Source organism: Polypterus senegalus, chromosome 11 (assembly GCF_016835505.1).
Source record: "Polypterus senegalus isolate Bchr_013 chromosome 11, ASM1683550v1, whole genome shotgun sequence".
NCBI lineage: Eukaryota > Metazoa > Chordata > Cladistia > Polypteriformes > Polypteridae > Polypterus > Polypterus senegalus.
In genome coordinates, this window is record NC_053164.1 from 52594633 (window position 1) to 52611341 (window position 16709).

The following is a 16709-nucleotide window of genomic DNA, read 5'->3' on the forward strand; positions in this document are numbered from 1 at the left end:
AAACAATGACAGGCGACAAGCAGAACATGCAGCTTGCTAGCAGCAGCAGGAAGCCAGCTGATGATCCGAATCCTTAGTGTGCGTTCACCCCCCCCCTCCTTTCACAACACGAGTGGCAGGGATGTGAAGTGGCAAAAGGACAGCTGCAGCACAGACTTTTTAATGATCGACGTGCAGCGCGACAAAAAGAACACGCAGCTCGCCAGCAGCAGCAGCAGCAGCAGAATGACAGCAGATTATCTGACGGCATCTCCTTAGCGTTCGTTCAGGCGCTCCCCCTACCCCTTCACAACATAAGCAGCGTTAAACGTCCTGCGAGAAAGATTTAACCATGTCCGGGGCTGGAAATAAAGGACAAGTATTGTTTTTACAAAAGTTTTAAAGTAAAAGTGAAAATAATGCATATGTAATAATTCCCATGAAAATAACAATCTCTTTAAATTGTATATTTTCAAACCAAACCTGGGGGTGGGCGAGCGAAGCGAGCAGGGGGTGGAGTCCCTTAGTTATAAAAATAATCAAAACACAAGGAGTAAACCAAGCACAACATAACAGGCCCAATGGCCTTCTGGGCCTACCTACTTGGGTTTGGTTCCTGTCTGTTTGGTGGGGTGGCTTGCCCATTTGGTCAGTTGTACAATATAAAAAACTAATTTGGTCATCACTATGCCTGGCTTCTCTTCGTGCTGTTGCTTGTCGACCTTCTATACTCAGGAAGTGGTGTTCAAGCCCCACACAGGTATTACTTCTGGAGCAATTTCTGAAACTGCGTCTTTGGTCAGAAGTACCCTCTGAGAGCACTGAAGGGCAGTCTCTGAACCCTTTGAAAAGATCCAGGTAAACTCTTGCTTGGCCCTTATGACATGTCTTCCAAATACTTTTTGTTGGACCACCTTGTTTTCAGCTATTGGTCAGGGCACGTCTGTCAATTTACTACTCCCCCTTGTTTGTCATTCTTTTACTTTCATGCCTATGGAGTAATTAGCTCATGGGAATTTGAGAGAACCCAAAGTGGAGGAGACACAATGAAATGATGGTGTTCTCCATTATACACTTGTCTGAGGCACCCCATTTCAGCTAGTGTGAGTTTCTCTCAGTTTTCTACGGTTACGGAAATTGTAGTTGGATTATATGTCAGACTTGGCCACTGCAGTTGCTGATCTCATTGCCAGGTTATGTTAATATGCGCAACTAGAAATCGCTGGGGATGTTAAATTATGCAACTGTGTATGATGCCTTTCCAGCAAAATTTCACATTTTCCCAAGTATCAGAAACTCACCTCACAGTCAATAACACACCACCGAATGGCGTTGATGCACATGTGAAGGTATGGTGAGTTCAGGCACAACCTCGGCTCTGCATATTTTCTTTTTTCTGTTCTTTTGCAATATGTAAAACGTGACACATCAGAGTCTCTCTTCTGTTGATCGGGTTCAACACACCCACATTCCTTATTCCTCGTCACTGCATTACATGTATTATACTTGTGGGTGGGCGCTCATTGGTTGTCAGCTCTGATGCACACAGAGCCCACCGGTATGAATTCAGACAAAATCAAAAAGGTTGTTGAACTGCATACTGGTTTGACTGAGAGGCTGGGTATGTCATACTACACAAAGCGCACTCCGACTGCCCCCAACGCCCTAAGATGGTCTAAATGGAGTCGATGGCAGTAAATTGCTAGAAAAGTCTTGTAATGTGACAGGGCCTTAAACCAGAGTTTCTACATTTTAAATTTTATGATCAAACAGAATTGGATGACCAGGACTTGGAGTAGGAGGGTTTAAGTAAATATTTACCAAGCACAACATTTTAACACTGTAAATAACTCAAATTTTAACACTAAATAACTCATCCATTGCGCATTCTCAATTTGGATATGATTATTATAACTGCATGCTACCTGGTCTTTCTGTTGAGTGTGGTCCTCTCGACTACAACAATATTACTAACCATTATCTATTCACGAATAATGGGCAGAATGTACTGTAATTTAGCACTCCTTTTTAGACTTTGAAGCACTTATGACAAAGGTCGTAAACCATTCAGATGCTTCTGTGATTAAGTGATAACTGTGGAGTTCTTGGTTGAACTGCTTCCCTGCAATAAATTTGCTGAATCTCCAAAAATATCCTTTTGTTCAAAGAAAATAGCTTATCTTGATGAATTTGCATGCTTCTAGAAATCCAGACTAGTAATTGAACTCTGAACCATATGGGATGATAATGAATAGCCATTTTGTTCCTTATCTCTGCTTTTATTTTTCAGTCTGTTAACCTAAACATGACACTTCAATAACAGCTGTTATCTAAATTGCAGATAATGTTAGCATCAAAACATTGCCTAATATAATGATCTGAACATTCTGAAGGCTGTTTAGACCATTTAGACATTCTTGTGAGCGGATCAGTGATTTTTTTTATTTTTTTTTTTCCAAAAGTGAGTAAGGGTTCATGTTTCATAATTACACCAAAAATAAAATGATTGAAACTGAGTTTCTATGAGTCAGGACTGTTTTCTAATATAGAAAAGCAGGGATACAGCACAGCATTCACTCCAACGATCCATTATCTAATCGCTTAATCCAGTTTACAGTCATTTGGGAGAGCATGCCCAGGAAGTATCAGGCACAAAACAGGAACCAACCTGGAATGGGGGCACCAGGATATACATCCACACTGACACCCAGCCTGATTATAGTTGTCAGTTCACCCAGCATATGTACAGTACATCTTTGGAATATGAAAGAACATTTGAGAATTCCACACAAGGAATTGTGTTACTATGGAGTAGAGATAGATAGATAGATAGATAGATAGATAGATAGATAGATAGATAGATAGATAGATAGATAGATAGATAGATAGATAGTGTAAGGGATGACAGCTTATCCCGGTCCAGGACCCCCCAGTAACGGTAGGATGGGGGAATGCAGCTTATCATGGACATTGCCTCCCCCAGGATGATAGAAGGCATCTTCCCTGGACTGCAGAAGTGCCCCAGATGCCCTTAGGGCACTTTGAGACTTGGAGTTTGGCAACACAGCCCTGCTGGGTACCATGGGTGCAGGGAGACTGGGGAGTCCCTACTGTTTATATAGCCTGGAAGTACTCCAAAGTCACGGGGATGGAAGCACAAAAGTACTTCTGGGCTGAAGAAAAATACAATTCTCCATTCCATTCCCCATTCCGGGTCAAGGACTATATAAAGGACTGATGGGGACACAGCAAGTGACAGAGCTTACTGGGAAGTATAGAGGAGAGATTTGGAGATTTAAATATTATTGTGATTATTTGTTTATTGAGGTGGAGGTGCTTTGGGCACTATTTATTTGAAGAAGAGGAATGAAACAGATTTTTGGAGTTTTAAAAATGTGTTGTCAGTGCCTGTGTGTCAGGTTGTGCTGGTATAGTGCCATCTAGTGTTACAATAGATAGATAGATAGATAGATAGATAGATAGATAGATAGATAGATAGATAGATAGATAGATAGATAGATAGATAGATAGATTAATTGATTGATTGATTGATTGATTGGTTGATCTATTTATTTCCTGTTCCCAGCTAATAAACTAATTGAAAAAGAAACTGACTGGAACAGATGCATAAATTGCTGGTACCATACAGGAAGAATGTGCAAGAGATTATGCTTGCAATGCCTGTAATTGTAGTCCTGTAAATTCAGTTCATCGTGTATCATCCATCCATTTTCCAACCCGCTGAATCCGAACACAGGGTCTGCTGGAGCCAATCCCAGCCAACACAGGGCACAATGCAGGAACCAATTCTGGGCAGGGTGCCAACCCACCGCAGGACACACACAAACACACCCACACACCAAGGCCAATTTAGAATCTGCAATCCACCTAACCTTTGTCTTTGGATTGTGGGAGGAAACCCACACAGACACGGGGAGAACATGCAAACTCCACGCAGGGAGGACCCGGGAAGCGAACCCAGGTCTCCTAACTGTGAGGCAGCAGTGCTACCACTGCGCCACCGTGCCGCCCTATCATGTATCATTTGAGCAAAATAATTAATATTTAATATAGACAGTCTGCAGTCAAAAAAATGTAAGACTTTTCACTCCAGGGCAGTTTTGCGGGTATGAATGAGTGTGCTCTGAAATGGATTGGTATTCTGCCCAGGATTGGCTTCTGCCTTGTGTCTGATGCCCCTTGCATACCTTCCTGTTCCCTATAAACCTGCAGCTGATTCACCAGGTTTGATCATGAGTGAAGAAAATGCATGAAGATGGCACACTAACATACGGAGCAGTTTCCATTCCTGCAATGCATGCCTGAGTGTCCCCTGTGTGGAGTTTGCTTTTGCTCATGTCAGTCACTAGTTTTCCTGTATGCCAGCTGTATGTGCACGTTGTATACTTTTGAAGTGACGTAAGTACCAAGAGCATTTGTCAGTCAATCCAACCAGCAAATTTACACTCTGTAAGTAACCTCGGCAAGGTACTGCTTTAAACAAACTGATGAAGAGTGTCCTTTTGATAAATAGATCTTCAGAATAAAACAAATCGACATATGCAGCTTTAAACACTTTTACTTTGAAATTTAAAGAAATTTATCATTTTAAAAAAATGGGTTTCACATGGTAATGTTTTGCTTTGGATTTTCTTTTAATTTATACCTTTAGAATGATAGATAGATAGATAGATAGATAGATAGATAGATAGATAGATAGATAGATAGATAGATAGATAGATAGATAGATAGATAGATAGATAGATAGATAGATAGATAGATTGGCTTTTTACAGAAACACATGATAAACATCTTTGTTAAATCTTTTAGAAAAGTAGGAGCCAAACATTGACTGTCATTTTGCTTTCTGGTACTATCCTGAGCTACTAGTGGCACATATTACGTAACTTTTGCCCTTTGGTCTTTACTTCACTTGGTCATTGTATTTTTGCGCCTAAAAATAGTATGCTAAAGAGATATGTGCACTTCTGCTACTCCTTTTGGCTGCTCAGATTCCATCTTGCATATACTGTCTATGTCATTCTTCAGGTAGTCTTGTTTATCAGTCACATCCCAAAGATGTGCTCGTCAAATTAACAGGGCATTTTAAAATGGCTTGCATCCGTGAATGTACCCCATGATGGACTTGCTTCCCATTCAGGGTTTTTTTTCCTGCATTGTGTTTTGTCTCATAAGGGATAGTAAAAGAAAAATGAACCGTGAGCAGGAGAATTGTAGTCAGAGAGCAGGCAAAAGGTCAAAACCGAAATGAGAACCAGAAATTGGAGCAAAAAAAAAGAGAACAAGAGCAGAGATTCAGATACCAAGAAGAGCAGAAAATAATACTCTTTTTCTTTTCTCAACATGAAACAAAGGTTTATCTGTCAAATTCGGATTTCCGAGGATGATCTTTAAGCCGTCATTCTGATGACGTGTGCAATGAACGCAAAATAGTGAATTCTGGGAACCGCTACCAAGGAAACAACAAATGCAATAGGCGCTTGAAAAGGTGGTGCTAATAGGGAAAAACAAAATGGTGTTGCAACAAAACATAAACAAATTATTATGCTTCTTAATTAAGCCAAATACACCATTTCTGATAACATATTCATAATCCTTACACATGAAAAGGTAGAAAACATCATGATCAGATTCAGCATTATAAATTATGCTTAGAACACCCACCACAATCCTTGGGACAAAATTGTTGTTGACCAGTGTTGTTATTAAAGTGTAGGGTACATCTATATCTATACTAATAAAAGGCAAAGCCCTCACTGACTCACTCACTGACTCATCACTAATTCTTCAACTTCCTGTGTAGGTAGAAGGCTGAAATTTGGCAGGCTCATTCCTTACAGCTTACTTACAAAAGTTAAGCAGGTTTAATTTCGAAATTCTACACGTAACGGTCATAACGGTCGATAACGGTCGACAATGTCCGCCATGTTGAACTTTCTTATTTATGGCCCCATCTTCACGAAATTTGGTAGGTGGCTTCCCTGCACTAACCAAAACCGATGTACGTACTTATTTCGGTGGTATGATGCCACTGTCGGCTGCCATATTGAATTTTTCAACTTTGTTTGTTACTTATGGGTCCATCTTCAAGAAATTTGGTACGCGGGTTCCCAACGCTAACTGAATCCTACTTACATACATATATACGTCCATAGCCTGCAGCTTGGTCACCGTGTGAGACGGCGTTGGTTCCCCCATCTTAAAGTCTCCCACGTTGTTGGCTGCCTGCCTATATAAGGCCGTCCGTCGCTCCAGTCTCTACATTCCCTTCCTTGCTTTGCCACGGGATTCACGTCTCCCAGCTGATAACTACAGCCTTTTTATTTAATCCACGGCTTCTCCGCTGTTTTATTGTTCATTTATTACGATTATAATTATTGTGTTGGTACTTTAGACTTACTTTACATTGTTCAGGTGCCCATTTCCTTTATCATTCTCCCCATTAACATGTCTATCAAGGTGATCACCATCAATCAAAGAACTGTCACTTACCGAGTGGTTTCCATGCCCGGAGATGGTACCTACCTTTTCCATTCTCTGTGTTACATATTGCATGACCATATCAGGCTCACTCTTGATATCCGGAGGAACATTGTGTCTTATGTATTGAATGACTGGGACAGGTTCAAGGTGTGGACTGATGACGGTACAGGAGATAATTAGACTACACAGGAGCACTATAAGAGTGAAATGCTTAAGCCCTTCACCTATGGATCTGCATGTGAGTTGATGGCTGCTGCTGAATTGTTCGATTGTCGCTTTCAAGTGTACCAAAATGGCCAAATATTTTACACCTTTCGACAACCGCCAATGCCTCTTAAACATCTTAGATTGACAGGTGACGATTTCAGTAGTGGACACTTTGATGTTTATGAATGTTTAAACTCTCAAAAGCTGGATGTGAAGTTATCGATGAAACCGGTTGTATGCTTACAACGCTTGACAGATGCCAAATGTTTCGGAGGGCCGAACCTCACAATGTGGTATACAAAGAGATCCTTAACAAATAATTATTGGTATATTTTCCCTCAGTTTAAAAAGGTTTAATTTTCTTCTTAATAAAAATTTTAAGGCAGTACTTCGCCTGCTGCGAAGCGCTGGTATTTTGATAGTACAGTATATAAAAGGCAAAGCCCTCACTGACTCATCACTAATTCTCCCACTTTCCATATAGGTGGGAAACTGAAATTTCACATGCTCATTCCTTGCAGTGTACTTATAAAAGTTAGGTATGTTTCATGTCCTATTGCAACACCCAAGGGGGGGAAATGGGTGTACCCCCTAAACTGTTGTCAGGGATGCCAGGGGCCATGACCCGGCCGGGACGCCAGGAGGGACCGGAAGAGGGTCAGAGCCCTGCCTGGATCACGTGGGGTTTGCCTTCCGGGTTGCTTTGGGGGCCACGGGTCAAGGGCATGGAAGCCCTTCCCTGTAGGAGCCCGTGGTCACCGCCAGGAGGCGCCCCAATGCCTTGGGGACTTGTTTCCCCAGCACTCCCGCCACACCAGGAAGTGCTGGGGAAGACTTTGGAGGATGCCGGAGAGCAGCCGGGAGGACAGCCGGCACTTCCGCCACACTGGGGCGTGGCCAGAAGAAGATTGCCGGGAACACCTGGGGCTCATCCGGGTCCTCTATAAAAGGGGCCGTCTCCTTCATTCGAGGCTAGAGTCGGGTGGAAGAAGGACGAGGCAAGAGGAGTTGTGGAGGCGGCCCGAGAAGAAGGCATTGTGGCCAGGACTGAGTGTCATTTGGGGTTTGTGCACGTGATTAAGGTCTGTGTGACCATTGGACTGGGTCTTTGTGACCATTATTATTATTGTAAATATTGTGTTTAATAAACGTGTGGTGGTTTTAAACAACATGTCCGCCTGTCTGTGCCCGGGTGCCGTTCACACTGTATATATATATATATAGGGGCTTTCAATATACATAAGAAGCCCAAATTTCCCATGCTCATCCTTTACACTGTACTTACAAATGTTAAGTATGTTTCATTTCGTGCCATACCCTGTAACAAACTTTTGAAAATAGTGTCATCTTTTTGGTGGTTCTCACCATTATGCCGTAAGGAACTTTCAGAACTGACCTCTCCTTTTGGTGGTTTCATTCCTTATTTCTGTTAATAGATGGAGTTATTTCACAGCAGAGACGTACAAAGGCCGCCCCTGGTCACCCTTCCTTTTTCTGCATGGCTGCTGTCCGTGCACCTACCACTTGGTTGGCTCCTTGCCTATATACATTGATGACATCCCGCGCTCATGTGCCTCCTCACTCGCTTCCTTACTTTCCTCAGCTGTTCATCGTGCTCATCGCTCCCTTCTTTACTCCACCGCTTCAAGGGTGGAAGGACTGCTTATTCTTCTTTCAGGCTACCTCTAAACCTCACCCATACTTATTCAATTCCCCCATGTGTAACATATCCAAGGAGAGCACCATGGCGCAAGTGGTGCAAGTGCTGCACGATTGTAAGCTCATTTTATGGGATGAATGCACTATGGCACACAGACCAGGTGTTGAGGCCTCAGAAACACAACAAAAATGATGGGAGGCTTGACAGTCTTACTGGCTGGAGACTTCCGGCAGACCTTACCAGTTGTCAGCAGGGCCGGATTAAGACGAAATTGGGCCTGATGCTGCAGCGCAATAAAGGCCTATTTTTTTCTCAGCATTGGTGCATCTGCATTCGACACTCACCGTACATGCGCACTCAGATCAACCAAGGAGCCTTAATTGCTTGCGATGCAACCAGCCAGCCTTTATTGAACCTGAATAATAACAATGACGTAGTCCAAACGTTTGACTCCAAATTCCATTCTAAGAATTATTTTGAGGTTAATATAGCAAAGGAAAACTGTTCAGCTTCCGGAAAATTCTCGTCTGTTTTCATCTGGGTCTATTTCAGGAATGGGCCTAATGCTGCAGCATCAGTAGCACCCACCTTAATCCGGCCATGGTCCCAAGAGGAACACGCGCCGACGAAGTTAAAGCATGTCTGAAGTCTTCATACCTATGACCTAAGACCAATGTTCTTACCTTAAGAATAAACATGAAGGTTTACTTGAACTGCGACAAAAAGCCAGAGAGTTCGCTGCTCTCCTCATCAAAATAAGTGATGGCAATTTAATTGAATAGAACTGTAAAATCAATGTTCCTAACAATCTCTGTCTCCTGGTGAATAACTTACAAACCCTTATTGAAAATGTTTACCCCAACCTACGAAATCTGCATGAAAAGGATGTCTCATGGTTGAGGGACAGAGCTATTCTAACACGAAAACATGACATGACTTCACATATACTCAGCAAAAAAAGAAACTCCTTCTGACCTTCAACTGTTTTTACTTTCAGTAAACTTAATGTGTAAATATTTGTATGAACACTAAAAGAGTCAACACCATAAGCCTTAAACTAAAAATGTTTCACAATGTGTCCCTGAATGAAGGGAGGCTCAAAATCAAAAGTACCAGTCAGTATCTGGTGTGGCCACCAGCTGCTTGAAGTACGGCAGTGCATCTCCTCCTCATGGACTGGTCCAGATTTGTCAGTTCTTGCTGTGAGATGTTACCCCACTCTTCCACCAAGGCACCTGCAAGTTCCTGGACATTTCTGGGGGGAATGGCCCTAGCCCTCACCCTGCGATCCAACAGGTCCCAGACGTGCTCAATGGGATTGAGATCCGGGCTCTTCCACTGCGAGGATGATCAGCTGTCCTTCCTGTCTCCCTGTAGCGCTGTCTTAGGCGTCTCACAGTGCGGACATGGCAATTTATTGCCCTAGCCACATCAGCAGTCCTCATGCCTCCCTGCAGCATGCCTAATGCACGTTCACGCAGATGAGCAGGGACCCTGGGCATCTTTCTTTGGGTGTTTTAGACAAGTCTCTTTAGTGTCCTGCGTTTTTAGAACTGTGACCTTAAATGCCTACTTTCTGTAAGCTGTTAAGGTCTTAACGACCATTCCACAGGTGCATGTTAATTAATTGATTATGGTTAATTGAACATGCATGGAAAACATTGTTTAAACCCTTTACAATGAAGATCTGTAAAGTTATTTGGATTTTTAAAACATTATTGTTGAAATACACAGTCCTGAAAAAGGGACGTTTCTTTTTTTGCTGAGTATATAAGCACCATTTTATTTCACCAACTAACTTCCGAAACAAAAACATATAAGTCTGTCGACTCTGTTGTAGAACTAGAGGATGCAGTGCACTATCCCTTAGAGTTTCTTCACACTCTTAATCCTTCGGGCATGCCTCAGTATACTCTACTTTTGAAGGTTGGAACACCAATTATGTCACTATGAAATTTACAACCACCAAAACATTGTAACGACACCAGGCTTCAGATCAAATCTCTGCACAATAGATAAATAAGAACCTCATTGAGGCAACTGTCTTCACTGGAACTGACTCATGGGAGACTGGATTTATTCCTCGCATCCCTCTCATATCCTCTGACCTCCCATTCCAATTCAAACGCCTCCAATTTCCAGTAAGGGTCTGCTTCGCTATGACAATAAATAAATCACAAGGCCAGACTCTAAAAAAGGTCGCCATTGACTTGACACAAGGTTGCTTCTCACATGGCCAACTGTATGTTGCATGCTCAAGAGTAAGCTCAGCAGACAGCTTGGTCATTTTACAGTTGTTTACAAAGAGAACCTTACATCCTAAAAATGTACATTTCTCATACACAACATTTATGATCATAAATTAAACTCTTTACAATCATCAAATTCACTCTCAATACTAAAATAAGTCTACGACAATTACATTGACAATCATGTTACCTTATCTTTAAAATGTTTCCTTTTCTTTTTCATAATTTCTTTAACACACTACTTCTCTGCTGCAAAGCGCAGGTATTTTGCTAGTTTTTCATTAAAAGTGAAAAACATATTTCTGGCTTAACATTTTCTTTCTTTTTCTGTTTTCTAGGGAAAACTGGTCTATGCAAATCAGGGTAAGATAAGCGACTATGAGTTCCTCAATAAGACCATTAACTTGAAAGGGACCATCGCCATCACCCGTTATGGGGGAGCAGGGAGAGCAGAAAAGGTGGGTAACATCTGGACATCTACCATCATGACTCAGATGAGTTGCCACCAGGATAATTTGTGCTATACTGTTTGTAAACCTCATTACAGATTCAGGGTTTTTACAAATGGCTCTTATTTAGCTTCATAGAACACTCTTCCTAGAATAAATAAAATAATATGTTATTGCCGCTTGTAAAGCTGTTTTGTTTGTTAAACCTTAAACACCCCTTAAAGATAACTGGACTTCAGCTAGTCAAACTGAAAGAGTACAAATGAGCCAATTAAAGAAAGTACTCAGAGATTATTATTTGGATACTTCAAAAAAATCCATTATAATGGGTTTCTTTAGATGTATTTTATGTTTCATACTTTTTTAGTGAAAATTTTGAAATTGTGACATTTCTTCTGTCAATATAGTAGCACACTACAGCAGTACTACAAAATCATCAAAACTGTGTGAGTTGTGAAGAATGAAAAGAAGCTGTGGGTGGCAAGGTGGCAGAGTGGTAGGGCTGATGCCTCGCAGTAAGGAGACCTGAGTTCGCTTACCTCCCTACGTGGAGTTTGGATGTTCTCCTCGTGTTTCCTCCGGGTACTCTGGTTTCCTCCCACAGTCCAAAGACATGCAGGTTAGGTGCATTGGCCATCTTAAATTGTCTGTAGCGTGTGCTTGGTGTGTGGGAGTGTGTGTTGGTGTGTGTGCCCTGTGGTGGGCTGGCACCCTGCCCAGGGCTTTGTTCCTGCCTTGCGCCCTGTGTTGGCTGGAATTGGCTCCAGGAGACCCCTGTGGCCCTGTCTTAGGGTATAGCAGGTTGGATAATAACTGACTAACTGAAAAGAAGTTGTGTGCTTTTTTTAGCATTCACCTATGGTACTATCTTTAGAGCCCTCTCAAATATGTTGACATTAACCTTGCTTAATTTAACGTACTTTATAAATCTGCAATGACATGCTGGTGCAGTGCTTATCAGAGTGCTGAGTTCAGATTTTGTGCATATCTATATAAATATGTCTGCACCTTCTCTTTGTGTCCGTTGAAGTTTTTCTAAGAGCAGTCAGTTTGTCCCTGTTAAGTATCATGGAGACTCTAAAATGGTATGTCGTCCAGATGAAATGGTCCCATTGATTTTTTTTTTTAATCCTTTATTCGCCATATACAATTTCTCGTATTAGGAATTTGTCATTTTTCACATACCCCAACTTACCCCGCAGAGAGTTTTGGGGGTCAGACCACAACGTCATCTGTTTGTACAATGCCCTTGGAGCAGTTGCAGGTTATGGGCTTTGCTCAAGGGCCCAATGGAGTAGCATTGCCAGCATTCAAACCGGCAACCATTGAATTACCAGTCCAGGGGCCTCATGTATAAACGGTGCGTACGCACAGAAATGTTGCGTAAGAACTTTTCCACGTTCAAATCGCGATGTATAAAACCTACACTTGGCGTAAAGCCACGCACTTTTCCACGGTACCTTATGCCTTGTGGTACGCAAGTTCTCCGCTCGGTTTTGCAGACTGGCGGCACCCAGCATCAAAGCAATGGTACTGTTCCTGTGTGATTACTCATTATTTTCATGACGCGGCTTTATAAATACACCGAAACTAACCGCATATTGTTTATTAGTGTAATGCATCTGATTGTAATTAACTCGTAACAATATAATGGTCCAGGGAACAGCCATAGTATTCCAAATACCATAACTGATTTAGCGTTGTTACTCTCACTGCACCTCCTCTTCTTATTTTTCTTCTTCTTTTCTCAGATGCTCCCGTTAGGAGTTGCCACAGCGGATCATCTTTTTCCATATTACTCTCACTGCACCACTCGGAGTATTTATATCACTGTATCTGAGTGTGAATCACAGCAGCAGCTGATCAGAAAGAGAATTATCGGTATACGGCATTAAGCACACGCTGTCTCTGCCACGGCAAAACGTTTTAAAGCCTTTCCTGTACAGACCTCGCGGTTCAGAAACAATTTAATCCCAAGAACTTTAAATGCAGCCAATCAAGTGCTCCTTGTAGAACTGTTTGTACTTATAAGTACAATCACCCCACTGTAAACTTGCACTACAGTTATAATATCGCACAACCTGAGCCACTTTATAAAGTGCGTATTTATATATGATGACGATATCATTTTTAAGGTGAAATGCAGCAAAATATGTTTGTTTAATGATACAGATAAAACTTTAACTTCATTTAAATAATCTATATTCTTCACTGGGAGTGTCGTTAAGGATAGAATAATTAAACATGTACTACGAAGATATTTCAATGTTCTTTAAATGTTTTGAAGAATCGGCGCTAAGCTTACAGATGGCTTAACGTCTATTACAGAGCTGATTGTATGGCGATCGGTTACTTGGGGAAAGAAAAGCACTCACTGCAGTGACGGCTACGCCAATATATACTGAATATAAAACAGAAAGAGAAAATAAGAACACAGCTAAAAACGCAGCGACAAATTTCAGCAAAAGTTAAATGCTTGTGTCATGAGCACGAGGCGGCTATGCAGTGTCTGCAACGGACATGGCCATCCACCGTGCATGACATTGGCGGGCGAAGGAGCCACCGATTCTTCCTCTGCCCAATGCCACCACAAGCCTAGAGTCGCTGTTCTAATTAAACATCCTACCCATCGAAATGATATACTCACTGATACTACGCATGCGCAGACCAAAATTACGCAACTTAGCCTTACTACATTAATGCATTTATTACAGTTTACTGCATAGGGATTTACTGTCAACATTTTATAAGTTGTATATTTTGCGTGTGTGACTTTTAATCTTGTACAGGCCATTGTATCCATGCACGAGTAATGACCGTCTTGTGAAATCTTTGCATCAGGCTGTGTCTCTTTCAGGCGTTAAATGATGCATATAGAATAAATTGAGAAATGTTAACATTTCCATAAATTTGACAGACGACTTCTAAATACAACATGTTAAATGATGACATGATATAACGTTATAAGTTTAATGTTACGACTTACAATAAACTACGGTAGGATACTTCGACAAAGTAGGACAAATCGTCAGAACACCGCCCCTGAGTACTGCTACAATAAATTATTTCATTGAAGTGAAACACATGTTTAATAACGTGCTTTAACTCCTATCATCATGAAAATGACATCACGTATATATCTCAGTATTTTAGTTATTCAGAGAGCTGTAATATCACAAATGTAATGGACTCTGTGTCCAGTTGGAGGAAGAGAGCCGGTTTAAGAAGCAAGTAGTGATTCACACACATAGAGCACATAGAAAATCAAATACAAAACAAAGCATTTAACGTGCTACTTTAATTACGATGTGATTTGAGAAACTGGTTAATTAAACGATTTTAAGATGAAGTTTATGATGTTCTACTTTAATGACAAAATAAACTACGTGATTAAAGTGGAAATGTCGAGATTGAAGTGGACATTTCGTGCTTTTTCCCCACTGTGTGCCTTTTTTCTCTGTACCCTAATAAGCTTTCATATGACTCTCAGACAGTGGGCTTACAACTCTGCTTTCCACGGTGACTTTGATATGTGACTTCTTTTTTATTTCCGGCACTGTGCGATTTTGTGGATGTGAGCTTTCAAGTTTCTCCAACACGCTATGTCACTCGATCAACTTCATTTTGTTGATTATACCACGGTTTATTTGAACAAATAGTATGTTTTTCCTTTGCCTCCACTTGGTATTCGCTGAAATTCTTATATTTCCCCCGTGCTTTAAAGGGCGATTTATATTGATTTGCATATTGAAAGAGGCGTAATTCTGGGAGGAGTTGGGGCGTTACATGAAGCGCGTGCACGAGCATTAGTTTTCACGCTGATCGGGATTTATGTAGCGAAAGAACGTGGAAGTTGGAGTACGCACAGATTCCTGCATCTGGATTTTTCTGTGCGTAAGCACATTTCGGCTTTTGTGCTTACGCTATGTTATAGTGCGAGTTCTACGCACGGCGTTATACATGAGGCCCCAGATCCTTTAGCCAGAGTGCCACCACTCCATTCACACGTGCCTCGATCTCTGACGTCACTTTTTCTGTTGCCCTTCTATAGTTTTGCTCATTTTAGTCCTTCAGAGAAGCCATATTTGTGTTAAAATGCACATGTAGGGTTTTGGGAGATGTGACATTGCAGACATTTGACTGGTTATCTTGACCTGATGACAAATGACTCTGAACAAAGTGTTTGATCTTTAAAGTATATCCGCACTACTTCCATTCTCAAGCTGTAAACTAACTTGATAATTCCTAGTCCTACAGCATCCAACCATTCCCAGATTATAAATTAATCAAAACAGGTTCTGCAGAATCTCCATTTATTTCCCATTCTCAGCTAATAAGCTAATTGAAAAAGAAATCGGCTGGAACAGATTCATAAATTGCTGGTACAATACAGGAAGAATGTGCAAGAAAGGATGCTTGCAATGCCTGTAATTATAGTCCTGTAATTCAGTTCATCGTGTTTCATTTGAGCAAAATAATTAAAATTTAATATAGACAGTCTGCAGTCAAAAAATTGGAGACTTTCCACTCCAGGACAGTTTTACGGGCATGAATGAGTGTGCTCTGAAATGGATTGGTATTCTGCCCAGGATTGGCTTCTGCCTTGTGTCTGATGCCCCTTGCATACCTTCCTGCCCCTTATAAACCTGCAGCTGATTCAGCAGGTTTGATCATGAGTGAAGAAAATGCATGAAGATGGCACACTAACATACTGAGCAGTTTTCATTCCTGCAATGCATGCTTGAGTGTCCCCTGTGTGGAGTTTGCTTTTGCTCATGTCGGCCACTAGTTTTCCTGTATGCCAGCTGTATGTGCAAGTTGTATACTTTTGAAGTGACGTAAGTACCAGGAGCATTTGTCAGTCAATCCAACCAGCAAATTTACACTCTGTAAGTAACCTCGGCAAGGTACTGCTTTAAATAAACTGTGATGAAGAGTGTCCTTTTGATAAATAGATCTTCAGCATAAATCAAATCAACAAATGCAGCTTGAAAGATTTGTACTTTGAAATTTAAGAGAAAATGGGTTTTACATGCTAATAGTTGCTTTGGATTTTCTTTTAAATTATATCTTTAACATCATTTAGTAACTGTATTTTCATAATAGGAAAAGCATTATTTCTAGAAGCATTTCTGACAGTCTTCCATGAATGTAGCATGCTGGTGTTACAAGCTTGTGCTGCGGCCTCACAGTTTCAGAGCCTCGCTTTAATTCCTGGCCATTTTATGTGCCAAGTTCACAAATTCTCTTTGCGTTTGTTTTCAAGAGCTCCAATTTCCTTTCCTGTCCCTAAACATTTCTATGTTAGGCTAATTTTTGCTTTGTGACCTTCCCCACCATAATCTATCATCTATAAGAGAGGAGTGAAAGCTTTAGATTCATCAAAAATTTCGATCTCTAGTTTTCGATGGATCTTAGTGTATTAGCGTGTGTGTGTGTCTGTCACAGTTTCTTGAGGACAGTCTAGAGCTAAAATGGCCAGACAGAAAAATACCAAATTCAACACTTAACCATGTTATGAGATGATGATGTGCCGATTAGTTTTTGAGCCAAATTATGCGAGAGAAAGAGGCACTCTACCGGAACCATCAAATACCGTAATTCTGCAATTAATTATGAATTCAATTGCTACCATAATGACCTATTTTATGATCAGAAAGA

The 16709-nt window shown here is 41.2% G+C and overlaps 1 protein-coding gene across 1 annotated transcript in view; it reads left to right on the top strand.

Annotated features, from left to right (window-relative positions):
• Nucleotides 1-16709, top strand: part of naaladl1 (N-acetylated alpha-linked acidic dipeptidase like 1) — a 90785-nt gene that overhangs the window by 20968 nt on the left and 53108 nt on the right. Inside the window, exon 4 of the mRNA XM_039768629.1 lies at nucleotides 10938-11057. Coding sequence (XP_039624563.1) covers nucleotides 10938-11057 — 120 coding nt within the window. The remainder of the gene's footprint in view (nucleotides 1-10937; nucleotides 11058-16709) is intronic.